General features: G+C 29.8%; 1 protein-coding gene across 5 annotated transcripts in view; it reads right to left on the bottom strand.

Moving 5' to 3' along the window:
* Window positions 1–17,804, bottom strand: part of LOC111623347 (rab11 family-interacting protein 4-like) — a 61,264-nt gene extending 43,460 nt beyond the window's left edge. The window contains exons 1-4 of one of the 5 annotated variants that reach the window (XM_023365887.1): window positions 17,493–17,804; window positions 11,103–11,202; window positions 6,492–6,529; window positions 2,007–2,170 (exon numbers count right to left, since the gene is read on the bottom strand). In XM_023365887.1, coding sequence (XP_023221655.1) covers window positions 2,007–2,170; window positions 6,492–6,529; window positions 11,103–11,202; window positions 17,493–17,624 — 434 coding nt within the window. In that variant the 5' untranslated portion in view covers window positions 17,625–17,804. Of the gene's footprint in view, window positions 1–2,006; window positions 2,171–5,746; window positions 5,884–6,491; window positions 6,530–7,311; window positions 7,358–11,102; window positions 11,203–17,492 lie in introns of those variants that run through there. The other 4 variants (XM_023365886.1, XM_023365888.1, XM_023365890.1 and 1 more) reach the window with 4 other exon arrangements.
* Window positions 17,805–24,673: the final 6,869 nt, after the last annotated feature.

Raw genomic sequence — 24,673 nt, 5'->3', positions numbered from 1 at the left:
TTGTCTATATACAATGTTATAATGTATAATTTTAAAAACTTCTGTAAATTTATGCTCTTTATTTATAGCATTATTAGCTGTGTGGATCCAACATTGCTTAAGCTTTTGAGGAACTGGAGATTTGTAAGGTTGGATTGGAAGAGGGTGATAAAAATAATGGACTTAGTAACTAAAATGTAAATTTATTGATCCGAGTATTTACAATAATGAAACTGCAAAACACACAAAATTGCTCAGGCTTAAGTTAAGAGAGGGTGGAATTTAGAGGTAGTTAGAGGTGGGGACCTCCACATACTTTTTACAGGGTGTCAAAGAATATTCTTGCCAAATTTGGTAGAGATATATTGAATGACAGACCTAATCTACATATATACATATTTTAACTTTATATGTATATATAGATTTGCTAGTATATTTCTTAGTGTGTACATTGGTAATCCTCTCTTATCTACAACTGGATGTACTAGACAAGCAGATTTAAGTCTTATTTACATATATATATAAGACTTAAATCTGCTTGTCTAGTACATCTAGTACAAAGACTTAAATCTATATATATATATATATATANGAAGTAATGCGAAAACGCACGCATGTATATATATATATATTAAGGTTACCGTAAGTCTGTATTTAGTACGGACAGTCCGTACTTTAAAGGCTGTGTCTGTACCGTACTTAGAAAAAAAAAAAACAAAATGTTTGTATTTTCCGACTGATTGCGCAGTTAATAGTTAAATTGTAACCGCAGATTTAAATCTGACAAAAGGAGTTAAATTTTCGATAATTATTATTGTATTTGTTGGCTAGGTGGCAACATTGTATAAACAAATGTGATGGCTCTGATGCTTAGAGAACATGCACACATTCGTTATAATGATTTTTTTTAATTAGATAGTAATTGTTGTCTAATGAGTAAGTGGTAAAATAGTTTCTTATATTTAAAACTAGCTGCAAGGACCCGCTTTGCTGGGTTTTTATTTGTATGTAATATAGGTTTTTTTATATATATAAAAGACTGTTTTTCTAAGTAATCTAGAATCTAGCTGCAAGGACCCGTTTCGCTGGGCAAAAAGTAACGATAGTGAAGATTAAGATAATTACATTATAGCTAATCTTACCCGTTTTCACAGAATGCAAGAATTAGGTCCCCCGTTTCCAGACTAATTAGAGAATTTTTACGTTTAGTCAAACGAACTATTTTCAATGTTTCTGAAACGTTTACAATCGTTCTATAATCGAACCAATATTCAAATTTAATTCGAACAAATTCGAACAAAACATTCGAAATAGAAAGCCACTTTCAACCACTTTCAGCCTCATATCTCCCACACCCTTATAGCTATTGAGACGCAACCACCCCTATGCACGAATGGAGACTTGGGGCTACCACCACATACAAACACCATTCACGTGCGATGTATAGTTTTTGCGGAAAAGTGAAATATAGGGACACACATGTCCATTTATATATATATATATATATAGATAGATATAGATATAGATATAGATATATACAATATGTTGCATTCCAGAAAAATCTAAAGTAACATTCCTAATCTTTCTCAACTAAATATGCATAATACAGAGTGTATCTTAAATAATAACCTATTGCATTATTTAACATCCAAAAATATTTGTTTTCTTACTTTTACAAAAAGATTTAGTAAATAATCTGTAGTTCAAACTGATTGCATTCTCATTCTCTTAAGTTCTTTTGTTCACTTACAGTAACTGACATCACTTTACATTAATGTATTGATAGGACAAAATCACAAAATCATTCTTATTTGGTAAAAATCAAGTGCTGTCCCCAAATAATTGGAAAGAAGAATTTTTTAATCTTTTCTCCAAATTGAAGGTTAAAGATTATCCTCTCCAATATTTGAGGATAGCATTTTAACCTTAAGAAGTTTATGTTGGCATAAAATAATAATTTACACTTTACAACTCATTTCATGCATATGGAAATTACCTTTATATTTATTAAAATTATTTGTAATTACCTCTCTGCTTTTTCTTCAGGTGCAGGAGATCCTTGACTATTATCACTGAATGTAACTACAGCACTATCACAATCTCCTAAAGAACTCAGAGCAATAGGTTTATATTCATCTTGAGACATTTCATGATTATCATTGAAAACTTGTTCAAGAAATATATGAGAATTCTGAAATTACAAAAGCAAAAACTATATCAATTTTAGATAAATAATATATACAAAATGTTAAATTAAAACTTATTTATAAATTATCAAAATGGCAATTAAATTTTATCAAAATTTTAACTGAAAGAAAAATGTTTTTATAAATTAGTTATTCCATTATTTTATTGAACTGTTAATTCATTTCAGATAACAGAAAGACTTTGTAATTATTTATCCAGTTTATTTGGTTTCTTAATTTCTTGTTTGATATTTATTTTATACTATTTCTTAAAATCATTGGCTAAACCAGTGTTCCGCAAGCTTTTTCTATTCGCGGCACATCCATGACTCGACATGTCTCAACACGGCACACCAAATGTTATTCCCCTCAAAAGCGTACAACACCCATGAGAAAATTTATTTTACATTTAATTTCTTAAAATACATAAAAATGCATGGTTGTAATAAAGAATAAACAAACATCATCTTATTTCATAAGTGCTGCATCACTTATGAGATAACACTTGAAATACAAGCATAAGAAGCACAGCAACTGTGATAAAAATATATCAATAAAGCTTGAAATTAATAGAATATGTAAAAGTCACACCTTACACCTTGTGACGTCACACCGGTTGCGGAACACCGGGCTAAACCACAAATTGTAAAATCATAATTTTTAACATTTTGATTATAATTCGTTTTATTCCTTTTTCAAAACAACAATTAATTATTCTTTCAATCCAAAAATCAATTGCAAAATAGAAGCATGAAAATAAATGAATTTCTATGTACGGTAATATAGTATATATACTTTAAATATAACATGTAAAATCCTAATTCATTTTTATCTTGATATTTGAAATTAAATAACATTAAAAAATGTAATCAACAAATTGTTTCATTCAATAAGATTTTTCATTTTGTAAAATTACACTATAAAAATGTATTATGTCAATAAAATCTTGGCTTAAACCCAAATTAAACCATATTAAAAGTTGGAAAGGTATATAAACAAGATATATTGCTAGTAATCTTGGAATAATTGTTTACAATTCAAAATTTGTTTTACAAATTTGTATAAAATACTTTTGTCAACGTATCAATCAGAATCTGTACTAAGAATTTTAGAGAGAGTTAATAAAGAAAGTTTTTTATTTCAAGTGAATTTATTAAAAATAAACTTTTTAAAAATGTATTATATAATTAAATATGTTACATAAAGAAACATAACAAGTATAGTATATCGTAATATACACAGTAAATCCCAATTCAGTATCAAAGAAATTTGGTCAACTGTAGTCGGATTCTTTAAAATTTTTAGATATTTACAAAAAATTCTGAAATAAAATTTCATATCATTATATTTTTCTTATACTTAACTTTAACTTTTATTTATTCCAGCAAGACAGTCAATATTTGACTATGATTTTTCTTATATCTAAATAAAGTTATTCATAAATATAAATTTTTTATGAATAACTTTATTTCAAATCTAAGAAAAATCATAAGAAATTTATTATTCAGAAGTTTATTTACTGACTGAAAGAACAAAAACTAACAATTTATTTCTTGTGATAGGTAAAAACCGCAAAAAATATGGCAAAATGAACTTTTACTATCAAAACAAAATGATTAAATTATAATCTAACAAATACTTGGATAGGTAAGCCTTTAAATTAGTAAATTCCAGTCATTTAACAAATGAACTATAGTTAATTTTACTGCAATATATGAGATATTCATACTATTTTTTTTTTAAAGACATATACAAAAAATTCTCTTTATAATATTTATCCTTTGTCTCCCACTATTTATTTATATCTATTATAAAAGCCATTTTTAAAACTAAATGCACATATTATCAATTTTCACTATAAAATAGCTATTGATATCTTTATTGTTGCTATAGTATTTTAAACAATTCATAGTATGATTAGCCAATTGAATTAAACTTTAGAAAAAAAACAATTCCATTTTATAATTAATTATACATATATAACAATGTTCAATTAGTGTTTACTTTCAAAAGATTATTGCTGACATATTAGAAGTAGCCACAAATAATGTCAAGAGGCTTGCTTAAGTTGTTATAAAAAAAATGGTGAATAAACTTTTAAGAAATTCTATCGGTCGTACAACACTTTATATGTCAGAGGAACAATCCACGAATTTATTCAAAAATAAATATCATCCTTTAACAATTTTATGGTGTGAATAAATACAGTTAAACAAGACACTATTTAGTTTTTTAGATATAAAGTTGATATTAAAGAGCATCTCTACATTAGATACATATCATATTGCTTATGCAGAAATTTTGCTAATGTAATGGCTATCAGAAAACAATAAAAATTAAAAAAATGTTAAATTTCACTTTGTACATATTCGAGTGAAATTAACTCAAAGTGTTTAATTAAATAATTAATACAAAAGAAAAACACTTGTAATTTTATTTAAAAATGTTATATTTTTAAGCTCAATTAATTTAAAATTTCTGGATATTTTTATAATTTACTTTTTATGAATAAAAATAGAAATAGACAATAATCAAAACATGATTTTTATGAATTAACTAGATCTTAAGTAAGAATTCAAGCAATTAGGAAACAGTAATAAATTGGTCTTAGTTAAATATGTTATATGTGAATGTTAAAAATCATGAAACACCAAAGAAAAATATAAACGTGAAAAAAGAAAATGATAATCTAATGTATTTTATTTTGAGAATGTATCAAATTTATGTCATTTAACAGTTTTAAATAAAATTATTGTGCATTCATTTATTTTTTTTAGCCATTACTATTTTAAACAAAATTGTGCAACCATTATTATATAAATGGCAATACAAAAATTTGTTTCCAAGAATTTCTTTCAAATATATATATATATATTACTGAAAATCAATTGAAGAATTCAGGTTTGTTATTGTTTAATATGGAATTTGAATATTCTACTGCATTGGTAAAATCTTACGATTTCTTATATAACAAGATTTTCGTCGAACTATATTTCTGTAATTTTAATTTAGTCATTTATATATGACTAAAGTTTTAAAATAATAAAGAAAAAATCTAATTATAGTTTTATAACTTGTATCTTTTGATTTATTTAATTTTAAAATATGGTAGAAAAAAATTAATTTAGTAAAATAAAAAGTATAAAAAATTTAAAATGTATATTATTGATTAATCTTATAAGAATTATTTTCAAAACAAACAATTCGACTGTTTCGTAGACATATTTGATACTTTTTTTCCCTTCCTTATATTTATAATCTAAAATTATGGAATAATGTTAACGATCAGGATGTTAAATATACATGACAAAAAATTGTTGTTGTTATTGTTTTAAAATCACCATTCAGGAAGTATAAATAGCAAATACTTTTTTATAAACATAAAAACAGTTAATGTATGTTATCAAAGATCATACAAAAAAAATAAAATACAAATGCATTTTTTTTATAACTTTAGTCATAATGGCAATTGGTAAACATAACTAATGTCATTAGAGATTTATACACTAGAATTTCAGAATAAAATGTATGAAGAATTTAAATTTAAAGCCATTAGAAATTTAGAAAAGTAAAAATTTTACTTTGTTGGAGGAACTCATTTTTCTATTTATAAGAAATACTTTAGAATAACAGATGACTTAAAATGGAAACTGTTCTATTTGAAAAAAATGAACACTCCTCAGATGACACATAAGATAGAACACAAACTAACCTATTTAATAATTCCTTAATCTTTCTTGCTACAAAAATACTTTTACCTAACACATATATAGAAGTATTAAATAAATAAAATCTAAAGATATTTCCTCTACAATGATTATTTAGAAAATATTTAAACAGATGTTTGCAATAATTTTTTTTTAAATATTACCGGTTCCTTATACAATATTAATCAATTATGTGAATTTAATTAACATTTTTTAAAGTTTAATCAAGACTACGATTAAGAAAATAAGCTTAGTTATTAATATAAATTTGAAATTTAATATTTTTAAAAATTCCACGCACTTTGTGTCATTTAAACACAAACTACACGCGATTTATTGTTAATGAAATCGATTCCTTTCTTCCGATTGGCTTATCGGTTTCATTCGATGTCAATTACGTGGATAAATACGTCAATTACATATAGTCGAAACTGCGGATCACGGGTCATAACAATGCGCAAATCTTCAAGTGTTTACTTTCCATACCGTATTTCTTTACGCATATTATATATCCTATAGGTAACCATTACGATTTATTGGCGAAGATGAAGAGAAAATACTTCCATTCGTTGTCGTATAAAATAGGAAATAACCAGTGGATTAAGAAATAATGACTCACCTGTCGCAAAACGTAATCCTGTGTCGATCTGTCCGCACCTGAAAGAAAAGAAACAGGAACTGCTTACATCGACCACGTCATAATTTCCGATGGATGGCGCTGGTTGCATAGAAGAGAAAATAAGGCTAGTATGACCTTACCCACCTGCGCTTTGTACTAAACCCTACACCTACTCTTTCACGGCAGGTTTAACCGGAGAAGAAATTCCTTTTTGTCCTAATCGACGTGTCTATACAAATTTCTACATACCTATTAATTAACAATCCAGTCGTTTCGCCATATTTTTTGTACACTAACCAACCCATCGTTACAGTTTTTAATTTCACACGAAATTTTTTTTTAAATAAATTTTATTTATTTTTTATATATATTTATTTACTTAAAATCGAATATCTTAGACAAAAATTAAACTGTTTAACATTATTTTGAAAATCACCATAGATCATTACAGGTTAATTACCTTTTAGTGATCCTTTTCAAGTAGAAAATAGAGAGGTTGCGGCCGACGTTTTCAAGGCGAAAACGTGAACGTCGGACGTTCAGCGCCGCCTTCCTGTAATCCTAGAAGTTTGACAATGACGTTTGGAATCATGCTCGACGTTCCAAACGCCATTGTCAAACTTCTAGACTCACAGGAAGGCGCTGAACGTCCGAACCTCTCTAATAATAAGAATTTATCACGAAATATCTAATTCTACAATAAATTAAAAGTAATTAAGTGATTCTAAATCGTCTAATTATCAATTAAAAGAATAATTTCTTAATAATTAAAAAGAATTTCATAATGTAATGACAGCGCGCAAATACACGATCCACTTACTTTTCGGATGAATTGTTGTATTCATCAACATGTAAATGATAGATATATTTATAAATCTATATTTAATACTTATGTTATTGTATTTATAGATAACGATGCATTACCTACTTTTTTCAAATAAGTTTCGGCCCGATGAACAAACGAATTATTTTTGGTGCTGACTCACGTATTAATGAATTATTAATATTTCGATAATTATAATCGGTATTTATAAATTCCTAATCATTTTTATTAGTCAATAATTTATTTTAAAATGTATTTGTAAGAATCGAAAATTGTTCTATATTAATTAAAAGAGAGTAAATTTTATTATTAGTATTATTATTTCTCGTAGACACGGTAGTCGAGTAAAGTCCTTGAACAGCCCTTTGTGTGAATTAGTGTCTCAGAGGGAAAGTGGAATTTAAGAGAATTTACCCTCAAAGGTTTATTGGAGAGAAAAAAGAAATTCGTATGTGAAACTATAGAGAACTTTTTTAAACTGAATGTTGATTTTGTTTTGCCCTTAGCATCTAAAAGGGTCGCGAAAGGTGAGAGAATAAAAAGCACAAACATTAAACTAGTCCATCGAGAGCAATAAAATTTCCTTTAAAAATGAATGGCCTTTATTCAACAGGCAATTATGGATTCTCGGATCAACGATTTTGATTTTGTATACGTTTAATATCGATGGATTTAATAATTTCAAACACTTATCAGTTCTATATTGATTCACAAATCAATGTAAAAATAAATCGTTAACTCTATGAAAGCATTACGGTATGATATTACAATTTACTATATATATTTTAATAGGAAATTATTGCGAAAACTTCAATGCCGAACTGATAATTTTAATAATTATCTTTAAAGTAACATTTCACAAATATTGCAAAATATACAATCATCCTATATCGATATAACAAGGCCAACAAGAAGAGAGAGGAGCTGCGGAATCTGGAGACAGTGGCGCGTTATAGATTCGTGGGGCCCCAGGCAAATTTGAATTAGTAGGGCCCCATGTACGATGTTGACTTCAAACAATTTTTTCGGAGAATTTTGGGGAAATCCTTCGGTATCCTCATTCGTTTTTACGTCGCCTCTGCGCTGTGCCAGTGAACCCTAGAGTCCCCAGATATGTCCCAATTTTAAATTTCAATACTCTTAGTACAGTAATGAGTTTATAAAAGATCGATTTGTGGCGAAGGCCCCAGGCAATTGTCCTGTTTGCCTATAGGATAACGCGCCAGTGTCCGGAAAAAGGCTCCATTGTAGTTCTTATCCCTACGAACCCTTATATAAAATCCGTAAGACTGCTTTTTATTAATAAACATTCTACTTATTTCATTTATTCCAAAACAAGAACAAAATAGCAAAAGATGCCCGCTCTACCCTCGGGCCCCACACGGTTCTATTTATAACTGAAGACGGATTAAGCTACACACAGACATCATTAAAATAAATATAACGTTTAATTTAACAATAACGACTAGTAATTAAACCTTTCATTTGTATTCATTTGCCAAAGGATATAAATCAGCGAGTGGCCTAAAATATTCCTATTTTTGCGGGATAAACTGGTGTCTATATCAGTCTTCATTACTATTATTATTATTATTTAGAAACACTAATTTATTTTTCGTTATTTTCGATATGTAAAAGATAGAATTAGTCCATGTAAATGTTGAAATAGAATAAGTGATTGTCGTTGGTTCTGTGTTGTCTATTGTTCTAACAACTTAAAAGGCTTACTAATAAGGAATGTCATGACCCCGAATTACAAACCCGCTTGTTTGGCAATAGCTTTTCTTTCGACGTTGTTACCGGTACCCACACATAATGGGTGTTGATAACAACGGTTAAAAGCTTCAAGAAAGTGATTTTCTAGGTCACAAATAAATATTCACCTACACCGATATTTGCTTGAATAAATAAATGTGAACGACATAACGAGATCGTTCACCTTTTTTAATATAAAATATTTTCTATTATTATTCGAAATAAATGAATAAATCTCTACATTATAATATATTAAAAATTCACCAGGATTTACGTAATATAAAAATCACTTATCCCATAAATTATTCGTTTGATAATATTTAAAAATAAAATTATCGTATTTTACAACGATAAACCCTTCGGAAAAAGCAATTATAAAATTCTAAATAACAATAATTAAGCATAAGGATTTAAGGATAATTTTTCGAGTAGTCTATATCATTTTTTTTTAATGATTTTCTTTTCGTTCTTATATTACTATATATTAAGTAATGGGCACTAAGTATTTACTCTATTGGCACTCTATGGCACTAAGTACCCATTACTTCATATATCATTTTTATTATCGAATTTTATTTTCGAGTAGTTCTTGCAAAATTTTCAAGTGCTATCAGAATGCTAACAGTAATTTTCGGCCTGAGCAGTCAAAGAGAACGTTACCTGTTCCTTATTGTGTATGAACTTCCTGGTATTGAAGAGAACAGGTCTGTCCGACTACTAACTGGAACCGATAACTTACAGACATCTTTCCCAAAATTAGTCACATTTATCCTTTTATTTTTCTTTGTTTTTAAGTAAATTGTTTCATTTATTTAATTTTATCTCAGCTGTAGAATTGTAAAACTTACACACTCCTACATTAATGACTACAGTCGACCCCCCTATAACACTGTTGATTATCCCGTTNATCAATGATATTGTCTTATTGTTTTTAATAGGAATATTAAAACAATTCTTGATAATAAGTCATAAAAGCTTACAAAAAGGTTAGCTAATATGTTATAATTTCGAAATTAATTAATAAGGATAGTTTTATCTGTAACAAAACCAACAGATTAAGTTTTATAATCGAGTTAATAAACCGTAACGACGTTTAGGTTCCAATTTACATTGTTATGTAAATATATGAAAGGCTGAGCGCAACACCGGTCTAACCCTGTTTTTTTTTCCCATCTTAGTTGAGATATTGTTCTGTAAAAGTGCCGTACGCTAGCTTTTCATATATATAAATACGGCGAAACCTGTATAAACGGACATCTCCACTTAACGAACGTTTTTACAATCCCCAAAACCTTCAAGTAATAGGATATTCATTATATTTATCCCTAAATAGCGGACAAACTTCTCTGTTCCGATGGTGTCCGTTATTCGGGGGTTATACTATATATATATAGTATCCTAGTGATCTTTATTTAGAGACGATATATTTAATACAAGAACGTATGGCATTGTTAATTCGATTTCGACATAAGAGAGGATTAGACCACCATTGGGTTCAGCCTTTCGTATATTTGTATAACGAGTGACTAAATATTAGTTATATACTGTACCTAAAATGGGAATCTTAATAAATACATCCTACATCCGTTCAAAGGAAAAAATTTTAATTCCAAACCCGGTTTGAATCCGAGTGGGATCAAAACCTACGTCTTTGTCGGAATGAGAAAATATTCCTCTTCTCCGTTATTGGAATTCAATAATAATTAAACCAGCTTTGTTTTTAAAGGAATGAGAGAAAAATATAGTTTACCAACAATCGATATTATAGTCAATTAATTTGAATTGGATGCATTAAAGTTGTAAAATATATTTTTACTCGTTATAATCCTACGAATGTAACGGTAATTTTTATAGGTTTAGGTAGATTAATTTTGGCTTTTCTCCAAATGATTATAGATGAAGTACTGTACATTCGGGCGATTTGGATGAATACACTTCTTAAACTATAGGCATTTATAAATTAAACATTGTCCTTGACATTAAAATCTAGGAATCTATTAGTTACAAAGAACGATAATTAATAGATGGCTTACCTCCGAATTGAGTGACAGTAGCTACACCTCTGCAGAAATCGTTAAAAGTGATGACTCCTTGACCCTTTGGATCTAAACATTCTAACAGCTGTACCATTTCCTGTTGAGAGTAAATAAATATTTTCATTAAACTGGAATTAAATTAATGGAAATTAAAGTAGGAAAAAAAAAGAAATGGTGCGCTTGGAGTATTGTATTGGATTGCTGCCAAACAGCGTGGCTTTTGTTAAATCATTTATTGATGAAAGTAATCACGGATGGAATTAACTTACATGATATGGTAGAAGAGCATCACCTTGACCTTCTAAATTCAGAATTTCCTACTAATCAATTTTTCCACTATTTTAAAGCCGATTAACAAAGTAGATTTATTATCTTCACGATGCCTATCCTAACTTATCGCAATGATTTTGTAATAGGCCCCATCGTCGCTCTATTAATTAAATTTATATTTTGTATAATTGCTTACTGACGTAAAGTCTCTCGTAATTTTTTACAGACTCAATTAATTATCAATAAAACTGAAAGATTTCGTGAGGAAATAGTTCTTAAACACCGCTGTATTTCGTAAGTAGGCTATATTAAATTTGGATGTAACAGATGAACACAGTAACAATACACGGATAACCCGAATTATATAGGCTATAATTTATTAAATATTTCCATTTTTTATGCAAAGTCGATTGAAAAGTCACACGTCTCGTCTAAGAGAATCATCCAATGGAAAAAAAGTAATTAATGACATAAAGCATCCAGACGTTACTTTCAATTAGTAGATCGACTTTATCCGCCTCATAAAATCCATTTTTGATGGCGAAAATAAAGAAGTAAGCTTTAAGGAGAGACGAGGAGAGAGAGAGTTTAATACACAGTAGACCCCCCTATAACACTGTTAATAATTCCGTTTTATATGAATTCCATGTTGTACGAGTCGCTTAGATTTTACAAATACGTGTGCCGGGCTGTGAATGGCTCACGTATTTGTAAAATCTAAGTGACTCGTACAACATGGAATTAATATAAAACGGAATTATCAACAGTGTTATAGGGGGAGGTCTACTGTATTAAGATTTAAAATTAACGTACAGACAACTTTTGATGATGAAATTTGAATTAAATTCTAAACGTAAAACATATAGTTTTTACATAATTTTTAGGATATTTGTTATGTAAATTGAGTCATAATTTTGATTTTTTTTAAATAGAAAAAAATACTGAAAGTATTTGTTTTAAAAATGTTTCTTAATTTAATAAATTTTTTTATGAAGATTATGAAAATATGTGTTAAAAAATTACGCAAAGACACATTAAAAGATAATGAAATTACCCAGAAGAATAATATCTTTTAGGCATTCTATATTTTTTAATTATTTTTTTAAATTTATTTTGAATATTAACGATGTGCAATAATTAATTTAATCACAATTTAATTAAAAAGATGAAAAAAATATATATAACTAGATTAATTTTCTTTTTTGTCAATATAATTTTAACTAACTGCTTCGGATTTCAAAGGATATGTCATTGCTTATGTATACACATTGATTAAATTGTTACAAAGAATATACTGTCGTAAATTTCAATTATTAATCGATTAAAAACGTAATAAATGGTTATACATTTAATTAATTGATTAATTTCGCTTGCTCTTTTTGTTTATATTTAACCTTTTTGAAAGTTTTTTTCTGCTTTTTTAATATGATATTTAATCTTTTTACCTTTTTTGATGCAATCCCATGCTTAAAAACTATTATAAAACTATAGAGAGTTTGATATNAAATACGGGAAAAAAATCGATTCTTTATCACTAAAAATATATATATATAAATTTATTCTATTATATTCTTGGGTATTGTTATATTTATCGAACATTACGAGCATACTCGAGAGACGTTGTTACCATTGAGAAAATTCTACGTCCATATTGATTTATATTGTAAGAATAGGGAGGAATACTGAGAACTGTTGTCTCGCCATAGGTATAAACCATTAAGTCATCGCTACACTAACGTATATATTCTAGTCAAGTAATTTACGTCATCTGTACTGTACTTGTCTACGTCACTGAAGTGTTTCTCGGTAGGGGCGTTAACACTTTTATTTTAATTTCAGATTTAGAAATCGTTTATGACAACTAAGAGATAGAAAATATAAATATTATAACTACATATATAATATGCTCCTTGGTGTTACTCCTCTCGTCTTCTTATCTTTGCTACGTCCACCACAATGTTAAAGGAAGAACACTACGAAGTCCTCGAGGCAACTCCTCATTGTAACAGACAATCGTCCATTACTACAGTACATAACATTCTTGTTTCTCACACTGTACCAGACATATAAGGTAGATATAAACCCTGATAAATGTACACTTAGCCAGGTATAGTCAAAGGAAATATGTACAGTACAGTACACCTTAAAGTATTCTTAATGTCTTTGTTAACGTTATTTTGGTATTACTTATGGATGATGTGTTCGAGGAAGTGACATTTATATTTTTGTATTATTTTACGTTAAACACGTGAATAATGCCATCGAAATTTTCCTTTATTTTTTAAAAAAATAAATACTCATCGTTGATAATACACGACTTTATTTAAACAACAACACAGCATTTATTATACCAAAATACACTATATTATTGAAAAAATATTTCATTTGTTGTAAACAATAAGTAATGTTAAGAGTGGCAGTTACACGTCATTCTTTTGTTACCGCATAATATAACTTAAAAAAGCAATAGAAAATTATGATATATAATTTATTGTCATATTTTTCTGTTCTTATTCTTTCAATCATCGATTCGAAACAATTGAAATAGGTTGATTCGAAAGAACACAGAGGAAACGTTTGAACAATAAATACTAAAAATTAAGAAAGATAAACGAAAAAAAGAATTATTTATTCACACAAATTACAGATTAAGAAAACAGAGAGAAGGTCAAAATAATCACAAATGTACAAAAAAGGTATCGTCATTGGGCGCGGATGGGATTACTGCGTGCCCGATATTCAAATTTTCCGGTTATTTGAGCGAGGTATTTACCTGGGAATCGTCAACTGATAAGGGCATTAAAATGTTCGTAGGCCAACCGAAACGATGCGGAATTGTTTATATTTCGAGAAATTTCAACAATTTCTATTAAATTTTCCCTTTGTAAACTTTTCCAATACGTTTTTTTAAGACTGGCGCAAAGAGAATCTCGACTTTTATGCCCATATTTAAGATAATAATATGTTTATATTTAAAACACCTTAAGTTTAAATTACGTAACCAATTTACACACAAGAAAAAACAAGGTATAACATAAGTAACTGTAATAAATCAGTGCAATAAACTTAACAGTAGCCCGAAGTTCAATAGCCTTACGACCTTTCCAAGTAAAAGGCAATTTACATAACGTTAATCAATCATCTTTTACTATCTCAATTCACTTTGTGCCATGTTAGAAACTGCGTAGACTAATTCTTTAACCGTATAATAAAGTAATAAAAGCATAAATCACAACTTAAAACAATCGATATCTATTACAAATGGGAGTGACTTAAGAAGCTCCAAACGTTATGAATATTAAATTTTAGGTGTTTTCCTTTAATTTAAATATTTAATAAATTTATTAATTTTCAGAATAATAAAGAGAGAAAGTAATGGAAATATCGACAGGGTTCTTTCCTGTTTCTTCTATGCTATAAGAACAATCGATAACCTATATTTCCTGTCAAGATACAGAACTTATAAAAGTAGATTCAAGCGCTTTCCCAACCGACGGATATTTATTCCATTATCAATGGCAGATACATAATAGGAGTTTCGCAGGAAGTGCTCTAGGCAGAATTAATCGTGGGAAAAGGAAGTGGAATAAAAAAAAAAGCACCTGGTCGACAGAAAGAAATTTCCAACTTAGCGACAAACTGTAAAACGTCTACTCTCCGACCGAACATCTGTTCAAATTTACTTACCCTGTTTAACTAAGTCTACAGTAAATATTCCCTACCTGTACAATTGTATCGGTCTACGCTTTTATATTCACTTGAATTATTTCTATCCGATTCCCCCGCTTTTATTTTTCGTCAAATTTAATAAATAGATAATCGTTTTCCATTATTTAAGCTACTTCCATTTGTACGAACGACAAAAGTAGAAGGAGAAGCGAAAATATTTACTAATTGGTAGCCATGTTTGTGGTCTACATAAGGAAATGGTTCTTATCCTCCTGTCTTAGGTACAATACCTGTGTATTGGCCCATTTTAACCGTGTTGAAGGGTGAAAGCGACCGAGTTAAACTCGGATTATACAAATATTTTAAATTAAAAACCGTATTTTGATATAATATACACGAGCAATGTATACGTAGTTAAATGATTTATTAATAATATCTGTGCTAAAAATATAAACTATTGACAAGTCCCTTTATTTTAGCTATATAATTTATGTAGCCTACTTCTCACGTAACACCAGTTACTATAATCGTAATCGATATCATCGTCAATACAAGCAATATACTACGTTATGTTTAGAGAAACCTCCTACATCTCGTTCTACATATTCCATGGCCTTTATTTTTTTTTAAAAAAAGACCCTAAAATCTCTTTAATAATTCGTTTCCCGACCGGAAGTGTCTGGTAACAAATCGTGTGAAAGTGTACTCCACTTAACCCATTTCGGGAAAAGTTACGTGTGTGTGTGGACATCAGAAACGAAAGTACTATATCGATGTTTTCTGTCAAGTGTGACGTCAAAATCGATTTTTATCGAATCGATTTTTTATACTTTATCAACGTAATACTTCTATCAACCTGACCGTGAATAGATTTGAGGGAAACACGGACGATCGGAATAGAGAAAACGGACACGGAAACCTGTTTGCGCGACCAACCAACCAACCCACCCGTAGCTCCAATTATCTAGTAACCTGGAGAGTATAAAAGGATGTTACTGACATTCTGCTTGACCGATTACAATATAATACATTCCATATTTATCCTTGGTTATTCACTACTTAGAATTTTATCGTAAAATATAAAAATATATATATATATATATTCTAAAAAGTAATGACCTTCTTCTTCTTCTTCTGTTTACATAACAATCTTTTAATATTATCTTTTAAGAAAGTAAATATCATTCTAAATATATTAAAATATTCGAAATATATTTTAAAACTATATAGTAAATGCTAACTCGAAAATAGGAAGAAACGGGTCAAGGGTATTCCAGTTTAAGTTCTCATCAGAACGAATCTTTATTTGTCTTTTTTGGCTATTAAAATGGCGATTTATCTTTCTTAGGAAATAATTACAATCGCCTAAAAGTTTATCCATGCAAGTCGGGTTAAATATTCCTTCGATAACAACCGATTTAACCCCCATCGAAAATTAAAAATAAAATCATTTTCCATAGTTATTTTGACGTCTTTATAAGAAAAATTCCAATCCCCTACGATAATTCCAAGAAGGTAATTATCATGTAAACAAAACAAAAGCTTATAGTTTCATTCTAAGAATATTATAATTACATATACCAGTCGACCCCCCTATAACACCATTGATAATTCCGTTTTATATGAATTCCATGTTGTACGAGTCACTTAGATTTTACAAATACGTGTGCCTGGCTGTGAACGCCTCAGGTATTTGTAAAATCTAAGTGACTCGTACAACATGGAATTCATATAAAACAGAATTATCAATGGTGTTATAGGGGGGTCGACTTGTATAAACAATGGTAAAAACAACTGGAATGTTAAAGAGCATTTGCGAAGTATTACCCTATTAAATATTAAATAAATTCAATTGTTGTGAGCAGTTTTATGAAACACGCGCTTTTAGTATGACCTCACACTTATTTATATGACGTTTTTTAAATTTTAAATTTAATTTTTTTAATCGATAACTTGTGTGTCATTTTAAGTAAATACAATGTTTAAATACAATTGTAAAGGTATTGTCTGGTGCAAAAAAGATCTCTAATCCTTTAATTGTGTTACTACAATTACTTTAGGGATTAAACTTTAATGATGTGTATTAACAAGTTGCTCTATTATTACGACTTCCAAATAAAAAAATAAAAAAAATGTAGGACAAAAGCCATCTCTAAGATGGTTTATAAGATACGCTCCGTGTTGCATTTATATTCTATTGTTTCGAGTGGCCCAAACATTACAAAACTTATAACAATTAACGAAACGACAATGCTTCCCGTCTTAATAAGTAATTCGATGTAAGAAAAGTTGGCATACGAGGAATGTGATCGGTGTGGTAACCAATAAAATGACTCAGCGCACGTGCGTTTTTGTTGGGTGTCAAAAGTTGACGTATCGCGTGACGTTTTACGTTCGATATTCGAACCTATTGTAAATTTTCCGATATAAAAAAAGAAGATATTTTACCTCTTCTCTTCCGCCGAAATACTTTTTTCCTAATTCCTTCAATTGATCAATTGATAAATAACCGCATTTCATTTCGTCGCATAAATCGAACACTTCTCTGAGTTGTTTCATCGCGTCTTGTTCGGAGGCCATTAGATCTCATCCTGATCCTTCCCTGTCCACTACGTACATGATAACAACACGAGACGGAATGAGTGTCGAGTCCACGTTACAGCTTACGTCTCTGACATCACACAACAGAAACCGCTCCGACTCCGTCGTTATGACAACTAACTGTTACCTGCCGTTCGACCGGATGCGCCAGGTGGCGCTGGTTCTCCCCCCTACGCGGAAGAATATCCCTTTAAAATGTAGTACTACGTTAACTATATTAAAAACTAATTTTTAAGTATAAAATAACACTTAAATCCGTCTTGTATTTAAAATTTCGTATCTCAGACGAGTGGTGTCGATTAAGAACTTTATTTGTAAAAGTTTTTATTTATTTATTTATTTTTTCATAAGTAGCATAATCTTCGACGTCATTTCCGTTTTAGCTTTAAATAGAGTATTACGTAAACAATACTACAAATTATTTTGTTTGGAAGACGAAGTGTTAATGACATTTCTTTCTTATCTCGGTTACACACGTGGTCACTTTCAATACAAAATGCCACATTTCTTATTGATATTTTCTTTGTTTTCGCAGTTTCTACGCTAATTTTAATAAATAAAAAGTTAATGGAAATTATAAGACTTTCAACACGAAAGACGTGTATCGATCGGGTTGTTTATATCTTAATCAATAAAAATAAAAAGCGTAGGATATCGATTAAGAAATAAGACAAAAATCGTTCAAGTTTAACGAATTGAAGAAGAATATTCATAGAAATATATTTAAAATTGTAAGGCTAACGAATAACTAAATCGGATATTCCGTAAAAACTCTATACAAATATAAGGGGCGGTGTATTAATTACACTTAGGCTATAGTTTTTGTGCCACTTTTTACCCCCTTCCTTCCTATTGTTGACAATTATTACTCTCTCCTCTATTTACAGTCCTCGTGACTTAAAAGTTCTGCAAATATTTTCTAACAGAGCAAATTCGTATGCCACCAACACCACTAAAGTTTGTGTAGACAATGCTCCAATCCCCTTTTCTCAATCGTATACAAAGACGTACTGTATAGTAAAATAAATTGTTTAATTTAATAGTTGATTAGAGTTTAAATACATATTATAGTATACAACACTAGAGAGAGAGGGGGAAGAGTACGAACAGGAAAGAAGAGACGAAGCAAAGCTATTTTTACATGTTCTACTTATAGTTATGTGTACCAGAAACAAGAAAAAATGGATCACAGATATATTTTGTATAAAATATATAAACGAAATTTCTAAATTTTACAAAATAAATACATCAAAACTAAGTGTTTAATTTACATGACTGATCTACTAACAATTGAATATAAAAAATTACTATTTGGATACAAGCCAACGAAATCATTTATTTAAAAAAAAACCCTCATAATTTATATATAATTGTGTCGACAATATTATTTTTAAGTATCTGAAGAGATAAAATAAATAAAGAAATATTTATAAAAACAAAAATCAAATTGAATGTAACTGTATAATTATAAAGGTGATAAGAATAAATAAACATATAATATATAAATTTATTAGTTTCAATATAGGCAAAGGCCCTATTAACTCCTACTTTGTGCTCACAGCAGGGGCATGCCAAGGTCCTACCTTGGCATGCCCCTGCTCTGAACACAAAGTTAAATACAATATTGCAATTTGTAAATAATTTATTTATCAGTGTTAAATTTGTTATAGAAATTCTGTTTGGAATTTTGATACACGTGTAAATATTATTCATATTATACATGTACTGTACATCTACTATTATAATTAGAAATGTATAAACTAATTTTTGAAGCTTTGTATGTAAATTGTACACTATTGTTCGTGTATATGTATCAAACTTTACTATAACCATTAGATTATACTCGTCGATGTGTTCGGCATATAAATTTGTACAAGAAATGACGTATTTTTAACGCAGTATTCATTAATTAAAATAGATTAATTTAAAATTGATATAAAGTATCTATTATAATTGTCTCTAAAATAATATATCTGCCTCATACATGCAAGAAAGTACAATAGCTTTCGAGGCACATTATACGTGTCACAAAAACACCTTATTTTGATAGATGGGTAAAAGGGAGAACTAACTCTATTCATCTATTGAGTTCATGTACTCATTCGCTTGGAAAATTAATATATTATCCAATTTAAATTCTTACTTTCCCGACTGTTATATATAACAGAGGAAAAGTATAGCGATCGGTACACAAAGAAGGCCTTTCTCCACGTTTGGTCAGGCCCACCGCTTTCATTACGGGCCTGGCCAAACATAGAAAAAGGCCCTCCCTAAAGTTGCTCACCCAGATTCGATCCCTTATCCTCCAGAGCTGTTTCTTTGGTTTTGAGAATTAATTGTTTCTAAAAACATTAAAAATAGTTAATTAATCTTTTAATATGTCAAGTATTTCAAAAATTCCTCTACGTTTTGGGCCATTGGATATATATTTTGTTACTGTTTATTTATTAAAAATATAGGCCTTACACTATTTTAAATCAGAAAAATAAAAAGCAGAACGTGCATACAAATAAACCAGTTATGCATTATTGACTATAAATACTAAGAAACTTCATTTATTTTATGTTAATTGTTTTATGTAAATTCAATATATTTAAAAAAAAAAACAATTCTAATGATTCATTTTCGTGTGTTAAGAACAGTAAATTAACTGAAATCTCACATTTAAACTTGCACAATAACTCTGTATTATATTACTTTGTGATGTAAAACAGTAAAAAATATATGTCAAAATAATGATGATATTATTAAAATTCTAATTTTTAAACAGAATAATAAAATAATTTATAATTACACGAGATTCGACCAATGTAATTATAATAAATAAATCAATACACATAGAATCTATACACACTTTTATAACTATTTTTTGATTTTCCTTATTTATTTATAATAATTTTCATAGAAATGTAAAATGTTTCAACTTTTCCTGGAGTTGTTGCAACAAATAAAAGAAAGTGTCGGTGTGTTTTGACAATAATATAAGACGATTGAGTATTATATTATTGGAAATTTTTGGGAAATATTTTCTTATAAACGATTAATTTGGGGGTCCATGTTTGTAGGGTACCCAGGCAATTGCACTTTTTGCCAATAGAGTAAACAGTGTTTGTTCGAGAATGAGTTATCGCGGATCTAAATGATCAATGTAAATTCTCCATTATCTAGATAAAATTTATAAATTTACATCTGTTTGAAGGTAATCTGTAAGGCTTATCTTTTGTTTTGTAAACTAAAAATGTCAAATAAGCGATTAGTTTAGAGCATATTATATAAAGAAGCGTAAGAATCGGTAATGAAATAAAGTGTAAGCTTACTCTATTGAATTAAATATTAGAATCGAACGTGGTTAATATATTCCGAGAAAATTGTACCACTCTATTACGAATTTCATTATATTAACTTATTATTAAATATTTATAACAAGACTTAAAACTTAAATAAATAAAACATAAATCTATTTCCATAAGTGTAGATTTTCTATTTTACAGTACAATTACTTCCATTGTTTTTGTTCGAATCATTAGCGAGGTTACGGCCGAAGTTTTCATCTCTCAAACGTGAACGTCGAACGTCGAGCGCCGCTTAGTAAGCGGCGCTCGACGTTCGACGTTCACGTTTTACAGATGAAAACTTCGGCCGCAACCTCGCTAACTGGATTTTTACTTTTCTAGCTGTTATATAGGTATATAACAGACGGAAAGTATACAAAATGACCCCCAAGATTTCTACGATTTTGTTCACCCTCTTAAAAGCTTAATAACTCCCGTGCCTTTTGTCGAAAATTTCTGAAATTTCGCAGGGTGGCTCGTGTATTAATGGGTCGAATACTATTAAATTTTGGTGGTTAAAGGTCGAGGAGATAGAGAGATAAAGGGGGTCATTTCTCGTATGCCTTAGCTAATGAAATTCTGATTTGGGTAAATATAAAAATCTGGTGAGCGTACGAAAATACATTTATCTTCCGTAAGTGCTCAGTTTTAATCTCGTCAAAATACGATACAATCGAATGAAATTCGGCATAAGGTAGTCGAAAAACTTGAATGGTTCCTTACCGGGTTTCGCTTCCGGTATCGCCATCTATCGATTAAAATTTAAATCTCGATAAAGGCATAAACAAAAGAAAAAAGTAAAAATCGACGTATTAATAATTAATATTTAGAAATCTATTATTATTAATTCGTATAAATAAAATATTAACGGCAAAATTTAGGACAGACGTTCGTTGACCTTATCTAGGTGTTTGTTAAACGACAAATATGCTCTATATTTCGAGTGACGTCGATTCGACTAGTCGTAACGTTTTATTTACTGCTCCGTAATATCTTATTTACCTTACATTGTAGGCTACTTGGCCGTAAAAATAAAAAAGAAAATTTATAATAAATAAAAATATAAAATTTTTAAAATAAAATGTGATAATAGATGGCGCCACCAAAATTTTACATGTTGCCGGGAAAGTCGAGCAACTCGTTGCTGGTTTATTTTAATTCGAATTATCATGGCGATGGAACGATTACACTCGACGTTATCGTTCGAAATCTTGATGAAATTTAAAATGAACAATTCCGAATTCTCAGTCTAAACGTAGTTGATAATGCATATCAATATTAAAATATAGTCGACCCCCTATAACACTGTTGATTATTCCGTTTTATATGAATTCCATTTTGTACGAGTCACTTAGATTTTACAAATACGTGTGCCGGGTTGTGAACGGCTTACGTATTTGTAAAATCTAAGTGACTCGTACAAAATGGAATTCATATAAAACGGAATAATCAACAGTGTTATAAGGGGATCGACTGTAATAAAGTAAATTAGAACAACGTTTATTTACCGTGTTATCTTTGTTTACAATGTTAGACATTTACAAGAAAATAAGCACAAGGTAAACTACTAAACATTTAATTAAAACTAAGAATTTCATAAATCTTATCTCAAGTTATTTTCTTTTTATTCAGTATAATAATAAAGTATAAAAACATATTACAAAATACATCCTTACGATTCTAGTACAGTGGTACCTCGGTATACGTCTGCTTTAGAATACGTCCTGTTTGGACGAAACAAATTTTGTTCGGTATACGACTTTTGTTCGGTATACGACTTAAATCAATTTCTAACCAGAGATCGAAGACATTAGATCATGTGAGAAATTGCTTTCGCTTTGGATAACTGAAAAACAGTGTGCTGGCGACAGCGTATAAGAAGCAATTAATTGAGAAAAAGATTAAAAAATGCATGCTGATCTCGTGAAAAATCAAGCAGGAACTAGCCAGGAAAGCGAGGTGTTTAAAGTCAGCCATTTTTTTTTTACATGAGAAGGGATTAATCATTTTTACATTACTTCTTACGGGAAATGTTGGTTTGGTGTACGTCCTATTCGGTATAAGTCCAAACATCAAGAACGGATTAAGGTCGTATACCGAGGTTCCACTGTATTTCGCAATAGAAGGTATTTCTTTGAAAACGATCGTTCTGTAGATGAGACTGATGCCGGCACAGTTTTATTTTCAATAATTATCAATATGATAATGCAAATACACCGTGTTGTCTAGTGCGTTTTTAAGAAGCGATGCTCCTTTGCTAACTTCTTACTCGGAAGACTGCAATATTGTTTATACGTATTTGTAATTCGACAATATCACGACGATGACATCAACTGTCTCCAAGTGTTTCCAAACTGTCTGCTTTGTTACTCCTTTCTGATGATCATCGTAATGTAGGTCAAAATTTTCATTACGTACGGGAAACGAGGGCCTATGTCGTAGTCATTTCTGGAATTTCAATGGGTAGGAAAAAGTCTTTTTAGCCTGGAAACTTTATATCATTAGGGCCTTTAGTGATTCCTATGGGACCCTAACGATGTTAAGTTGCTCATTGTTATGGAAACAAGTAGTCGTAAATTTGTGGATAAGCGAGAAATTACAGTCTATCTCGTTATTACAGCAGGTGATGACTGTAAATATTTTGGTAAGAATTTCTAATGTCCAAATCTAGAAAGTGTATTATTGATAAGAGTTGTAGACTATCAGAATATCAGTGTTCGAGCCGTCAGCTGCTTTGACGAGGAGGCTTTAGAATTTTGAAGATTAAGATGAATTCATTTCGTACTTTTATGAATACGGATTTTAGCCGAACGGCGAGATCGTTGATTTTAACTAGACTAAATAAAACCACAGACGTGGAGAAAAACCCGGAAAACTCCACGTAGCCAACCCGTCCGAGCGAGGAAGAAACCCACGACCGAACTCCCCATTGTTCGGGGAACGAAACCACTTGGCTACTGATGGGCCCATACGTATCATACAATTGAAACGCGCGCCATCTGCCAGCCGCGAATATAAACAGCTACTGCGAGTATCTAAAAATGGCGCCGACGAGGATTGATTTGTTATACTGTAATAATTAAATTTTTAAAGTTTGCTTACAGATAGCCAAACGATGGCCTTAAACTTTACTTATAGTTTTATCACAAATAAAAAAAAAAAACGCCACAAAAGCGAAGAATTTGGGTAAGAAAAATATTTCCAAGTTAGGAATATCGAATACTTTACGCAAGTAAGTAGATCTATTTGGCATTAATATTTAATTCGGATTGTAATACAGCGAATAAATGAAATATATTTTATCCAACCGGAGGTTTCTTCCAATGCCTATCGAAATATTCATTAAGTTATTGAGATTAATCGAGCCCGATGTCGAACGTACCACGCTTTTTGGCCACGTTGACACTTCAAACGCTCTAGTACCACTATACTGTTTCTAAAACGCCTTCCTATTTTTTTAATTTGTACCGTTCCCGCTTTCCGCCACGGCAAAAGTGATGCCATTTTACCATTCAGTCGTCTCGTTGCCACGTGTGAATGAGTTTTTTTGGCAGAAATTGCAGACAATATGGCAGAATGCGCAGACGTTAAAAATTTTCTGTTGGTCCTTTGCGCGCGTTAAACTTCACAAATTTCTTCGTTTATTTCGAATTAATGAATAAATTGACACAGATAACAGACTTCATCACGTGTTCT

This window comes from Centruroides sculpturatus, unplaced genomic scaffold (genome assembly GCF_000671375.1).
Source record: "Centruroides sculpturatus isolate CEXI.00-Female unplaced genomic scaffold, Cexi_2.0 scaffold220, whole genome shotgun sequence".
Classification (NCBI taxonomy): domain Eukaryota; kingdom Metazoa; phylum Arthropoda; class Arachnida; order Scorpiones; family Buthidae; genus Centruroides; species Centruroides sculpturatus.
Note: the sequence above shows the minus strand (reverse complement) of the source record. Positions and strands in the feature narration are given on the sequence as shown.